The sequence below is a fragment of the Alosa pseudoharengus genome, unplaced genomic scaffold (assembly GCF_046254945.1).
Source record: "Alosa pseudoharengus isolate Yale_2024_CS ecotype anadromous, Long Island Sound unplaced genomic scaffold, YU_APseudo_1.1 YU_APseudo_1.1_scf_4, whole genome shotgun sequence".
NCBI classification, from domain to species: Eukaryota; Metazoa; Chordata; class Actinopteri; order Clupeiformes; family Clupeidae; genus Alosa; species Alosa pseudoharengus.
In genome coordinates this window covers 22,235,930-22,249,817 of record NW_027468774.1, presented here as the reverse complement: position 1 = coordinate 22,249,817, position 13,888 = coordinate 22,235,930, and the positions used below count along the sequence as shown (strand labels likewise).

General features: G+C 40.1%; 3 protein-coding genes across 3 annotated transcripts; 2 read left to right on the top strand and 1 right to left on the bottom strand.

The window, feature by feature from the left end:
• Positions 1 to 1,755: 1,755 nt before the first annotated feature.
• On the top strand, positions 1,756 to 6,359 carry LOC143102004 (ras-related C3 botulinum toxin substrate 1-like). Its single transcript, XM_076265332.1, has 6 exons — positions 1,756 to 2,127; positions 3,779 to 3,850; positions 4,122 to 4,239; positions 4,476 to 4,538; positions 4,640 to 4,799; positions 5,115 to 6,359. The coding sequence occupies exons 1-6, from the start codon at positions 2,093 to 2,095 to the stop codon at positions 5,243 to 5,245; spliced, it is 579 nt and encodes a 192-aa protein (XP_076121447.1). The 5' UTR covers positions 1,756 to 2,092; the 3' UTR covers positions 5,246 to 6,359.
• A 78-nt stretch (positions 6,360 to 6,437) lies between these two features.
• Positions 6,438 to 9,050, bottom strand: LOC143102003 (winged helix repair factor 1-like). Its single transcript, XM_076265331.1, has 7 exons — positions 8,829 to 9,050; positions 8,596 to 8,700; positions 8,353 to 8,498; positions 7,985 to 8,220; positions 7,794 to 7,891; positions 7,230 to 7,377; positions 6,438 to 6,619 (listed from the first exon to the last, which is right to left on the bottom strand). Exons 2-7 carry the CDS (start codon positions 8,696 to 8,698, stop codon positions 6,574 to 6,576), a joined length of 777 nt encoding a protein of 258 aa, XP_076121446.1. The 5' UTR covers positions 8,699 to 8,700; positions 8,829 to 9,050; the 3' UTR covers positions 6,438 to 6,573.
• Positions 9,051 to 9,405: 355 nt separating this feature from the next.
• Positions 9,406 to 11,822, top strand: dxo (decapping exoribonuclease). Its single transcript, XM_076265328.1, has 6 exons — positions 9,406 to 10,190; positions 10,284 to 10,510; positions 10,605 to 10,824; positions 10,921 to 11,056; positions 11,213 to 11,307; positions 11,387 to 11,822. The coding sequence occupies exons 1-6, from the start codon at positions 9,751 to 9,753 to the stop codon at positions 11,535 to 11,537; spliced, it is 1,269 nt and encodes a 422-aa protein (XP_076121443.1). The 5' UTR covers positions 9,406 to 9,750; the 3' UTR covers positions 11,538 to 11,822.
• Positions 11,823 to 13,888: the final 2,066 nt, after the last annotated feature.

The window sequence follows — 13,888 nt, the reverse complement described above, 5'->3', positions numbered from 1 at the left end:
TATGAGCCTACTTCCTGTGATTACAGCACCCCCATAGTGGTCAAATGTCACCAAATGTATTGACCCTTCTCCTAATTGGTTCTTGAGTCCTTGTACCGAGTTTGATTTTGATACATGAAAGCCTTGCTGAGATATGAGTTCACTTCCTGTTTGGCGGCTTCGAAAGGTCACCAAATTTCTTGAGCCTCTTCCTGGGTCCTTAGTCCATGTACCAAGTTTAATTTTAATACATGAAAGAGTTCCTGAGATATGACTGATTTTGATTGGCTGTCACAGGCGAATGCTTTCGACAATCGCTCCAGAAAGTAATGCGGTGGTAGGCATGGTCTGAAGATGGTCCACGCAGCTTTGTTGCTTGGCCCCCAATTAGGGGAATCTTATAATATCTTGGGATATACTTTAAGTTCTATAACAGGTACACTATAGAGTGCAAGGATAATAGGGTAGGCTATTACAGAATGTAATAGAAGTATTATACACTCCTAAAGAAATCTTACAGTATTTTGCAAGGGTTAGACCAATAAGACCATGTGGAATGCATGTATCCCATCTTTGGATGGATCCCTGTAAACCTGTTGGGCCCATAGCCCATATTGGATTGGATTGTTTTTATACATAGGCTATTATATATATATATATATGAATGTATGTACATAATAGGCCTATGTAGGGCTGGGTTGCCCTAATGTGGGACATTTTTTTGATTTCGGACTTCTGTAGTATCCCATCTCCCTTGTCATCCCCCCAACACACACACCAAGACCCCTGGCAGTTGGGTTAGCCCCTTGAGCCGTGGATCTGGCCAAGGTTTCTTCCTTAGTAAGGGAGTTCCCCCCCCCCCCCCCATAAATGCACAAATAGGCTGATACCAGACATAATTAGGGCAGCAGTGGCCCTCTGGTTAGCACTCTGGACCGGAGGGTTGCCGGTTCAAGCCCCGACCAGTGGGCTGCGGCTGAAGTGCCCTTGAGCAAGGCACCTAACCCCTCACTGCTCCCCGAGCGCCGCCGTGTGCGGTTTGTGTTTCACTAATTCACCGATTGGGTTAAATGCAGAGACCAAATTTCCCTCACGGGATCAAAAAAGTATATATACTTATATATACTATACTTATATATAATTTCACTGCATTTCTTACATCCAGTAACTATATGCATGTGACAATAAACTTCCTTGTATCCTTGTAGTAGGCTATATTAGGCTACAATGTGATGGCAACACATTAAAACCACATCAATTTTGATCACAGGACCCACAGCTTTGGCTTTCCCATAGTTGGCGACATTCATTAGTTTGGGGAAGAGCCACACCCACTGGAGCTTATGGTGTCCCTGTCCCACGTTAGGCAGTGTCCCCCACATTAGGACAATTTAGCATAGTAGGCCTATGTATGTGTATAGGCTAAGGTACTATCAAACATTTAAGGGGGGTTATAGTGTCATTCCCTAGAGAGAGGCCAACCAGAGAATCCGTAGACGGGCTCTGGGCCAACTGACACCCTTTAATTAGGCCCTATACTTTAGGGGACCTGTCTTGCTCCTGAGTGGACTACTAGTAAAAAAAAAATAGTCTAGAAAATCGTCTTGTCTTTCGGCAGCCGTCGGGAAACAGACATGTTCCAACTAAATTTCCTGTTAAGTCACATACCACTGCTTCCTTTTACATTCCTCCCATTTCACTCTGAACACGCCCAACAGTCAGACGAACACGCCCTAGTGAACAACAAGGCTTTGGCTAAAGTTCGATCCACAGGATTCATGATCCACAACCGGGAATTTTTCAGGGGTGGTGGCTGTCGGTGGACAAAACTTGCGACCGACTTCCATAATTGTATGGTTAACCGTGAGAATTTTGAGAAATTGTTCCAGTTTGTGTTCGGCAGTTTTTTTTACTTGGATCTTAAATATATAAATATTTTAGATCAACATATAGTAACCGAAGCAAAGGTTGAAATTTAAGCTAGCTGTCTGTTTTCTAGTTTTTGCTAGCCAAGGACTGAGCTACGTCTAGCTAGTTGGCTAACAAATTAGCTGTTTAGCTTGATAGTTTGTAACAGCACGGTCAAGTCAAACGTTTAAGATATTGCGGATCAATGCAGGCCATAAAGTGTGTAGTTGTTGGAGACGGGTGAGTACAACCACAAAACGAGACGGACATTAATTTGCATTTATATTTTTTTCTAATGAGCAGAATTACATCACATTGTCTATTGTTTGCTACTTAACTTTGTGAACTTTAGCATCTCTTCAAATTGCAGCAACTTCTTTAGCTAAGTTACCTAGCCAGCACACTGAGGTTAGCACGAGGCTAACGTTGGTTGTGGTTGTAACGTTAATGTAACTTGGCTAGTTTTAAGCGATGAAGCGCGTGTAAAGTAAAGCGCACGTACCTCAGCCTTGATATCATCTTTTCCTTTTATTTGTGGTGTTTGCTGTATTTACTTTAAGTTATTGACATTGTCGACTCTGGACGTTGCATTAATTTTGTAAACGTTTACGTTTATTAGCTGGTTAGCATACTAGATTCGGCCACCGTGTTGCCTCAATCTGTGCTTTCCTCTTCTCTAGCTAGGGCTGTTAGCGTCCTAACATTGCTTCCTTGGTTAGTAAGGCCATGGGAATGAACGTTATGGATTTGCACCAGGACATTTTTTAAATGACATACGGCATTGTTTCATTATTCATTAACATTACAAAATCGACTAAAAGCACGGCAGCAACAGTGTAAATACAACATGTTGGTGAACTAACTCATAAGGGTTTGTGTGTTGCAAAAGTCGTAGGGCATGAATATTTGAAACTTTGCATTTTGTGACTGAAAGCCTTCTATGTAAATAATGACATTTCTCCATACATTGGAATTTTCTTGTATGTTTTTTATCACCATGTCTCAATGAAATTGAGGTCAACAATAACACATGGACATTGTAAACACAGCGAGATTCTGTTCTCTTGGTTCAGCCTGTAGCCAAGTTAGGTTTGGTTGTAATGCGTTTAAGAAGTTATTAGTTTAAGTTATAAGTTTAGTTTGTGTCTGCTTTGCAATGTTTACTAACATAACATCATGGATTAAAACAACTCAACGTTGCATCCCTTAAAGGAACCGTATGTAAGAAATGTATTTCAATTAATCATAAAATGGCCCTGATATGTCATTAGACATTAAGAAATCATGTTCATTTTAAATACTTATATCACTGACAACAGTAGTCCGGCCAGGATATTGTCATTTAAAAAGTGAAGTTGCAGCCCTCAAGTGATGTTGATGTTGTCATGTTGTGTTTTGGCCTGATGCGCCACCTCCACCTATCTACTAATCACAAAGTCAGTAGTGTTTCGGCATCTGGGTTGCCAGCTCTGCCAATCAGGGTGGAGGGGGAGGGGATACACTGCTCTACAGTAATTTGAAAGTGATTGCAGTACCAGTTTGGCCACAATCTTACATACGGTTCCTTTAAGTTAGTATTTTAATAGTATGTGCTATTTACGTAAGCAATAACTGTTCAACTATTTAAAGTGTTAATTGTCGTTTTGCCGTTTTTCCTTGAAATGACTAATTTCTTCACTAGTTTGAGCGCCTCCGCTAACTTGAACTCAAAAATCATGGCTGTTGATAGAAGCGGCGGAGCAAACGGCTTCTGTTACAGGAATATATCATATTCGGTCCAAGGGCTGTTAACACAACTGTATTGAGCATTCGTTAACAATATATTAGGAACATAAGATGTAGAGTTCATGTCAGAAGTGTCTAATGTCACCTTATTTTTTTACCTCATTAGGGCTGTGGGAAAAACATGTCTCCTGATCAGCTATACTACAAATGCCTTCCCTGGGGAGTATATCCCCACAGTGTAAGTAATCAATCATTGAGTTCAAAGTAAATGTTTCATTAATGACAGCCTGCTTTCAAAGCTGTGTGCAGTGGACCAAATCTTTGTTTCCATCAAAAAGTCAGTGTACAGGACTTGTGATGGCTTATACTGTTGCTATGTAAGCAAGTGTTCATCGCAAGAAATGTAGTCTTTTGGGAGAAGTCTAATGAATGAGGGCACAATGTTGCTGTTTCTCAGAAAATGCAATGCTGTATTCCTTGATTAAAAATAATATGTATTATTTTGGTAGGTTCGATAACTACTCTGCAAATGTGATGGTGGATGGTAAGCCGGTCAACCTTGGCTTGTGGGATACTGCAGGACAGGAAGATTATGACCGACTACGCCCTCTTTCCTATCCCCAGACAGTATGCTCTTTTTGACATTGACTAGCATGAAAATGAAAGTTTTAAACATGTGCTATGAATGCTGCTGGAACTGATTGAATGAACAAAAGCCAGTGGCATCATAATTAATTACTATGTAACTAATATTTTTCACATATTCAAATCAATATTGCCTTTACTCATTTGAGTAAAGTCTGTTGGATTGTGTGTGTGTGTGTGTGTGTGCACTACATTCATATTGAATATCCCATCTGTAGGATGTGTTCCTGATCTGTTTCTCCCTTGTGAGTCCTGCATCTTTTGAAAATGTTCGAGCAAAGGTAAAGGGATATCTTGACATTTGAATTTCCTCTTGAATTTGCAAAAACTCAAGTGGTAATTTGAGGACATTGCATTTACATATGGATGACTTTATTGACAGTGGTACCCAGAGGTCAGACACCACTGTCCCAACACTCCCATCATCCTCGTGGGCACCAAACTTGACCTTAGAGATGACAAGGACACAATCGAGAAGTTGAAAGAAAAGAAACTCACTCCCATCACATACCCACAGGGCCTGGCCATGGCAAAAGAGATCGGTAAGTGTTGTGTTTCTTTTTTTTAACCAAGCAGCTGCATTTACTTTGTCATCGGTGATTTTGGAAAGTGATTTATGTGGTGAAAAAATTTAGTTTTTTAAAAGTTTAATTCAGGAAGCTATGGTCCTGTAGGTTGTTTTCTGAATGACCGGCAATTTAGCATCACTCACAGGTCTTCACAGGAAAATGTCACTATTCTGGTGATTGTTTTTCAATATCAATGACCCCACAATAAATTGATTCTGCCTGCATCTTACATCTTTGATCTCTCCTTTGGTTGCCTTTGACCTGAATATGCTGTGCTTCCTTTCTCAGGAGCTGTGAAGTACCTTGAGTGCTCCGCCCTGACGCAGCGTGGCCTGAAGACTGTGTTCGATGAAGCCATCAGGGCTGTCCTGTGCCCTCCCCCAGTCAAGAGGAGGAAGAGGAAGTGCTCTTTGCTCTAGATCTGCTCATCACTAAGAGGGAGAAAGAAGGAGCACAATAGCATATGGGAAGTCTGTGTTCAGAGTTTTATCCCTGCTTATTGTAACTACCACTACAAATGTGTATCATGAGGAAGCAGATTTTTTTGGTTAGTTGTGTGAATGCAAACTACAAATCAACTCCAAGTCCCACTTTTTGCAAGACACGACAAGCATTTGAAATTCCTGCAGCCTTCTTGAGCTTCAATTTTAAATATTCCCAAAAGGGTTTTTTCTGTTGTGTAATTATGTACTTTTTTTTTTATTTAGAAGTTTGTTTACAGTATTTTTGTACAATATGAAGAGTTTGCCATCAGGGCAGTGTCATGCCCAGCTCATACAAACACCACTTTCTCCTTGCTTGTGAAGTTACCAGAGAAGGGAGGGTATTTAATGAATCACTGGAAAACAGGTAGAAAGAACGTGTTTGCAAAACACTGTTGTCCTGATAAATGTGTCTTTTGTTGATGACTGGGTACCATCTACAGGCAAGAAATAGGTGAATTATAAGAGGTCTGATTGGAGGTCCAATAGAGGATCTTGCAGTATTGCTTATGACTCTGATCACCGCAAATGTTAGCTTTTTTACATTATACCTACAGAAAGGGCAAATAGCCAAACCCTGATTAAAACGCCTCAGAGGTCAGACCATTTGTGAACATGCCACACAGCCACTTATTTCCATATGCACAAGGAGAACACTGATGCCAAAGTAGCCAACTTCATTCTACTGCTGGTGTACAAGCAAGTGTAAAAAACAATGATAAAGGAAAATACATTATTAAAAGGTAGGTAGACATTTCACTCCGTACTTGATCTTGACTTGTACCACAAATAACCTTTTATTATCATTGTAGTACTAAACTGTTAAATGTTTTTTTCATGCAACAGGTTTTGGCATTAGACATAATGAAATGTGCAATACATAGGCTGCTGATACCTAAACATATTATACATTCTTTGAACCAGTGACTATGGAAAAGAATCGAAAATATGTTAGGGAAAAAGATTCAAGCCAGCAGTGTAACCCAGTTATTATGGGTAATTGTAAGAAATCAACTTTTTTAAGTGAAAATCAAATAAAATGTAACACTATTATGTTGTGTTTCTATTTATTTAAAAGTATTACCTATTTGCAATTACAACTCATACCATTAACAGTCTGTACACAAAGTACAACAAAATATTTTATTTTACAATGTGAAATGGCAGTTCTCCAACTCCAATTTATCACAATCTCTTCTCAACATAAGGCAATAAATTAAATCCATTCAATGGCAATCTCTGAATGTGCAACTGCACTTTGGAGTTCATGTGTCCACGTAACGAAGCAGTGTTCCTGATGTTGTTGGTATGCTGAAGGAGAAAAATACAATGAGAAAAAGCTTGCTCGACACTAAACTGAATTTGTAGTATGTATAGTAGATGTATATTGTAGCATCAGCCACATAAAGGTGATTAATGTGGAAATTAAAATTATTGCAACACATGTAATACTACTAAAACAGTTAACTTTCCAGTAACCTCCATATAATTTAAGACCCAGGCGGAATTACATACGTCGGGAATATACTGAGCGCTTGTTAAATATGCCTTTTTGGTGGAATATACACATGCACTTCAGGATCAAATGGACTTCTGACATGGGTGAGATCGGTTGTTTTGCTTATTTTTTGCCTTGCGTGAGTTTTTTAAAGAGACTGATTTACATTTGCCATGGATTGCTGATTGCGCACAGGAGTAACGTGTTATTTTGTTACGCTGCAGCTCGCTCGACTCAGCCTTCAAGGCTATCCTTTTCTTACTATCCTTCATTATTCCCTCATCACCTAGTCACACAAATAATTATACACATTAGAATTCAATCCATGAATGTGTGTTCTTATGAACCGTAAACAAGATATTGGCAAGCTCAGTTTGTCACAGATAAAGAATATAGGCCTATAGTAGTTTTGTAGAGTTTTACCTTTCCACCAGCTCTGCGCCCATGAGGTCATAGATGTGGTATTTAATGGGAAACTTCACTTGGGAGGTGGTGCGCCTCTCCTCCAGCTCATTCTTCAAGACCTCCCCATATCTGGCTTTTTTGACCATATTCATTACAGCTTTCCGTCCTAAGAAAGACAAATGTTACTCAACTCTAATTCACGATTCAGGGTTGAGGATCTAAGTTTTAGATTCTAAAATATGCACACTACAAGCATCACTGTTCACTACCAACTTGGGACACATTAACCATTACAAAACAAGTGAAGGAAATCCGCCACACCAATAACTCCCAATAGTATTTTTTACTTGTAACGATTCGGGCGTGAGCCCTTCTTCAGACATATCTGATGAACTTTAGAAATTGGTAGTGCGTGATTTATTTTGTATTCTTACAGACACATTAACCAGCACCTCTTAGTGATAGAGAAAATTGCTAATAACACTAAACTCATTAGTTAAATTATCAAGGGGGATATACAATCTATATATAATCAGACTTACTTTGAATTTGACAAAAATGCCTGCTAAAATGAAAATGTACCTTGAATCAAGTACTTGGTGAATTTGCCAGAGTTGGGAACTGAAAGCCACCAGCTGCCAGCATCTCTGACTGTCAATACTCCACATTTTACCAGCAGCCTAAATGAAAAGAGCAGATTCAAATAATTCAGCCCTCTATATCAGTGACAGTTCTAAAAAGTAATTTAAAGCTTATTTAATTTTCTCCCCTACGTGATCTCTGAATCCGTGAACAAGAACTCCTTCAGCATTTTGTCTTTGTTGAAGCTGAGTTCAGTGCAGGATGGCACCACTTTATTCAGAAACCTCTCTACTGTTCCTTGGCTCTCTGTACCAGCAATCCCTGCCAGGACCTTGTCCTTATAGTCTGCTGTGAACACCAGCCCAAAGGTGTCTGAATCAAAACCCAGCTGGAACATCATCACCTCTCCCTGCTCCCTGAGCAGATTCTGTTAATGATATTGAAATAATGTCGCAATCATTATAGTCAAGTTCAAATGCAATTACAGACAAATATCTTATATCAGTGTATTTGGGTTGCATAGGACCAGTGCCATGCACCAAACAACCAGACCACTCACCAGTTGCCTGTCCACAAAGGTCTTGCAACTGTGTATGCTGTACAGTTGATGCTTCATTACTATTGGTGGCAGAGAGTCGTTGAAAACTTTGCGAGGAAAGAGAGTCATGAGGTACTCCAAACTGGATTTCATGTCCAGAGGGCCATCTAGGTCGTAAGGAAAGTAAAGAAATTGCTTAAGTATAGAGGCATTTTGTTAAAATAAGTTATTTGCAACAAGGACGTTAATAACAACAATGTTTACCTTGGTCTGCCTCTCCACATCGTGGTTTACCAAACGTGTTCTCTGTAAAACGTCGTTTTGTAACTTTGAACGTGTCCGAAATCAGTGTCCTTTTCCTGTTCATCCCTGCGATGAGTGATGACATATTACATATTATTATTAGCTTTTAAGACAGGACGAATCTGGCTAACTTCTCTAACTTTTTCTGATTACTAACGTTATCAATACGTATGTGTCTTTTGAACATGACTTACCGGAAAATTGATATCATGCCTAGTACTTTGCCAGTGAAATATCACACGAAAAGCTGTGAAATCCCGCACAATGGATACAAAATAGCTTTCTTTATTTGGCTATATCTGGACTGGCTGCTGGCTTTAGACATAGACGGTCTCTGCGGTTCTGCTTAGCCTTTTAAAGCTCCGTTTCAAAACACAACCAGAGCCCGTCTCCTTATAATACTTTCTCAGACACAACTTTCTATAACTCTTTCCGGGTCATTAATACTGGGACTTAATCAAAATACAAGCCTATCAAATAACATATTGTAGGCTAGTCTAAAGAACAGTTAACCCACGTAACAGCATCTTTTTCAGACGGGAAAATTCAGACTGTATAAATAATAAAATAATTAGTTTGCGTGGAATAGGCTATGGGAAGAGGTCGCTCCCACGTGTCTTTTAATATGGCAATATAAAACCCGGAAGTAGTACGAGCTGTTATTATAAGCTCATTCGACTCCATGCAGCGCTGCGCAAATCTGACTGAACGCGATGCATGCTGGACATCACACAATGCTATTTGTATTGTACAAAAGTCCAGCATGCATCACTTGCAGCCCAATCTGCGCAATTCTGCATAAAGTGTAATGAACCTCGTGGCTATGCTACGGTTGTCCATGTAGCGCGATTTGGATGTAGCAGAGTCAAGTTGATGTTGCCCAGTGTTGTTATGCAAGAATGAGAAGTTTGCATGTAAATCTCGCCGGTGATGAACCTGGAAATGCATCGGTGTAACATCCACTATCAACTCTGAAATCAGCTTGAATGTCAGACCTGTGCTATGTTTACTTCCTAACATGATTAGCTTGATTATCATAACTAACAACGTCTAAAGTAGCCGAATCTGGTCGGTGGTATTACAATTAACCGTTGATAGCTAGCGTAATTTGTGAATATGGACCGTCACTACAACAGAGGCCACTTCAGCTCTGAAGGCCAGCAAAATCGTTTTAAGCAGGAGAGGTCATCCTTAAAAAGAGGTCGTGAACATGACCGGGGAAATGAAATTAATGCCAGACGTGCGAGACCTAATGAGTGCGTTTCTTCCTTACAAACCATGAGCGTTTTGCGTCAGCTTTATGACAGAGACTTTCCTGTTTATAAACAGCCTGTGGAAATCGGATATTTTTCTTTAGATTCCAAGCGTACGTTTTGGAATGACGCAAGGCAACTTCGTTATTACGTTGAGCCTGAAAAATGTCCCAACTTCAACCTGAGGGATGGTTATCGTGATCGTTTCGTGAAGAGGGATGACAGCATTAAAGAGAAACTTGACCACATTCTGCGATGGATTTTGGCAAATAGGCACAAAGTGCAGTCTAAAAATGTCACCTGGTAAGTCACCTATTTTCAGTCCTAACGGTGCCCACCTGTTTGGATAGTTGGCAGATTTAAACAAGTAATATTGTGAACCATTCTCATTCCCAGTCCGGTAGGTGTAGACTTTGTTACTTGGCGTGGCCACCTAACCAAGCTGTTAACCACTCCATATGAGACACAGGAGGGCTGGTTGCTTGCTGTGTCCAAACTGGCTGGGACTCTTTACATTAGTGAAGTGGAAACCGAGTATGCCTGCAGAAACCGAGAGAACCGGACGGAAAGACATGAGGAGATGATGTATTGGGGCTACAAATTTGAACAGTACACCTGTGCAGGTACATTTCTGCCAAATATAACATTTTTCATAGTATATTTTTCATCAGCATATTTTCATGTTCTCTTTACGAATGAAAAATGTTTCCCCATCAGATGAAGCACAGGGTTGTCCTGACTCTGGAGGGGTGGTGAACACCAATGAAGCATTCTGCACAGTTGTCCAGACACGACTTGCTGAACACAAGCTGCTCTTCTCAGGGGAAGTGGACTGCCGTGAAGCCAATCTTCAAGCACCCCAAGCTCCTGCTTGCTACATTGAGCTGAAGACCTCTGCTGAGATACATACCCCCAAACAACGCAGCAACTTCCATAGGTCTGAACAATGTCATCCTGGTCATAGCTTTGAAAACAATTATAGTTCCAAAGGAAAATGTTCTCTATTATACTTATCTGTCCACTGTGTTTTCAGGTACAAGCTTCTTAAATGGTGGGCACAGTCTTTTCTTCCCGGAGTTCCCAAGATTGTGGCTGGGTTTCGAGACAATGATGGACAAGTGGTTGATGTGGAGACATTTAAAACATCCCAAATATCCCAGCTAATCAAGGTTTGTCTCCATGAGTCATTTTTAAGATGTCTTTGAATCAGTCAGCATAAACCCAGGGGTGTATGACATATGACATTGTGTGAACTTATGGTGTTTCTTTCCTCAGACATGTTCCATATACAAATGTGTAACAATGATTTCTCTCACTTGATGCAGACTGAATACAACTGTTGGAAACCAACAGTTTGCATGAACTTCTGCAGTGACTTTCTGTCCTTTGTAAGAGAGACTGTCAGAGAGGATGATCCAAGGTGAGGATGTCTACAATTTGCCAACATGCATGCTGTGTTGTTCATAACATGTAATAAACAAGTAATTTCTCTCCCCCAGGACGGTGTACTTGTTCTCGTGGGACCCACACAAAGACGTCACATTCACAATCCACCGAGACTCTGAGTATTCCTTCCTGCCTGACTGGTTTGTGAAAGAAATGACAAGGCCTCTTTGTGAGACCCCCGCTCCACCACGTACCTGTAATTAAACTAAACATTAACAGACTTTAGATGCATGTCAGTCAAGGTGAATTATTTTAAGCTTGAATGACAAAAGCAGTGTCTGAATGTGCATTTCAAAGGCATTTACTTGTGAACGTGTAAGACATATACATGGACAGACATCTTATTACATTTTTCAAATTCCATTCTTTCAGATTTATTTCCTTTGTCTTGATTTTTATACTGTAAATAGTTTGAAGAAATTAAACTGTTTTTTTAATGTGTAATACTGCCATGTGAGGTGTTGAGGCTAACAAGACATGAATACTGTAGCTGCTTGAAATTCTTCCGAAATCTGGTGAAATGTGAGTTGCTCAGCGATCGTGATAGTGGTTTATCAGTGCATCATACTCTATACGTCAATGTCAGAAACCGGTTTTGAATCTGTTAAAGCTCAAGCTTCCAGTATGAGTAAATAGGTAAGCATGTGTTGAATATGCTGTATGTCCACAGATCACTGACAAATGCATACAGATATTTACTCTGACAATAACTCTCAATCGTCGGCGGAAAGACAAGCTTCAATGTAATGGCCAGTTGACACCCAGACACTCTTGTTTACATGAACTCTTGTCTGGCAGACATGCAAACAAATGTCAAGGTACTTAAAACAGATAAAAACATGTTTCCCTATGGTCAAACAGCTACACATATGAAGATGTCAAAAATCTTTCAAGGATGCTGTTGTGTGATAAAGCTATCAATTTAACAAGGGAATCTTCTTAAATTAAAATGTAGACATTTCAGTAATCATTGTAAAAGGGACATACCGTAAAACTCCAAATAATAGCCCAGGCTTTTATTTTCCCAAATCGCCAAACTGCACGGGCTAGTATTAGAGACAGGCGTCTATATGAGACAGGCCTTTAATTCCCTTTACACAAAACTTTTCCTCTGCAAAGATGGAAAATATTATCGAATTAATTATTTCAAACACACTGAATGTCTACCTATATAACTAGGCTAGCCTATCTGATGACAATTACGGATCATCATTCATTTAGTGTTGAGATGTTGTTCATTGAGATCCGCAGGGATAGCCAGATAAAACAGATGCAGAAAACCGAACAGATAAAACACGTTTTAATTACGTAATTTAAAAAGAGATCGTATCACACTGAAAGCTCATATTTTGTCACTAGCAAATAGCATATTGGTCCTTTGTCAAATACAGTTGCATTATCAGCCCTGACCAAAACCGTTCAGGAATTATTTATGCAAAAGTGGAACGTGCTTAATGTTTAATTCTCCCTCCTTTTCGGCACGAATGAAACAGCATGAGACAGCATGAACCATGTTGTTTCTCCCGTTTTGTATTTGCCAAATTTGACAACAGTCTACATTCAAATTGTAGCCTACTTCCAGGCGCGCGGGAACATATTTTTGACCAGGGGTGCTGAATAACAAAATAATCATGGATGTCCGACGATTTCTCCCCCAGTATATGATTCGAATTTAGACAGCTAAATACGCCATTTCACCGCCGTGTATGAGTAGGTCTAAGAGTGAGAAGTTTTATAATGCCCTGGGCAGCCACATTCCACTGCAACTACGCGCAGCATTTGCCACTCCGACTCATCAATAAAAACTGTGCGTGCACACACCAGTCCCATAGAAGCGCACTTGACTTACATCATTAACCCATTTCAGTATATAGCCAGAGAATGTCCGTAGACGGGCTCTGATATAGCCTAGTCTAAGGTAAATTCCTTTTCTGACTTTTTTATCTGTATCGCCATGGCATTTAGAATAAAGAATAACGTTCGCGAACCGTTCTGGTTTTGACACAAGGGATGAATTGAACGATGACAAAGTCGGACATATAGGCATAGTTCATATTGAAAAAAAAGCTATACAATTTGGAACTCTAGCTTTTCACCGCAGTCTTTTAATGCCATAATCATAACGTGCGCAGTCTGCGCCATAGGCCTACTTAAGCCCAAATCACACCCAAGATTCGCGACGAGATGAGCAGCAACTTGATGCAACATTCTAAAACCTTGCGACTGTGACCAGACAAGGTGAATGCTTTGCGACGGCTTGCAACGACGTGCAACATCTAATTCACACTGCTGTAACTGCTGTAACCTCCACACTGTAACCTCCTTTCGTGTCATTGCGAATCTTTAAACAGACGATCTGACGGGTTTTAGAAGATTAAATACAACCCGAAACTAAAAAACAGACCAGGCCTCTACTGGAGACCGGCCTTTAACCCAAACCTGTAGCCACGCCAGGCGTTTAAAAGAGACAGGCGTCTCTTAGGGACTCGGCGATTATTTGAAGTTTTACGGTATTTTATTCTGTTGCTTTTATAATGTTAGTACTGTACTTTCAA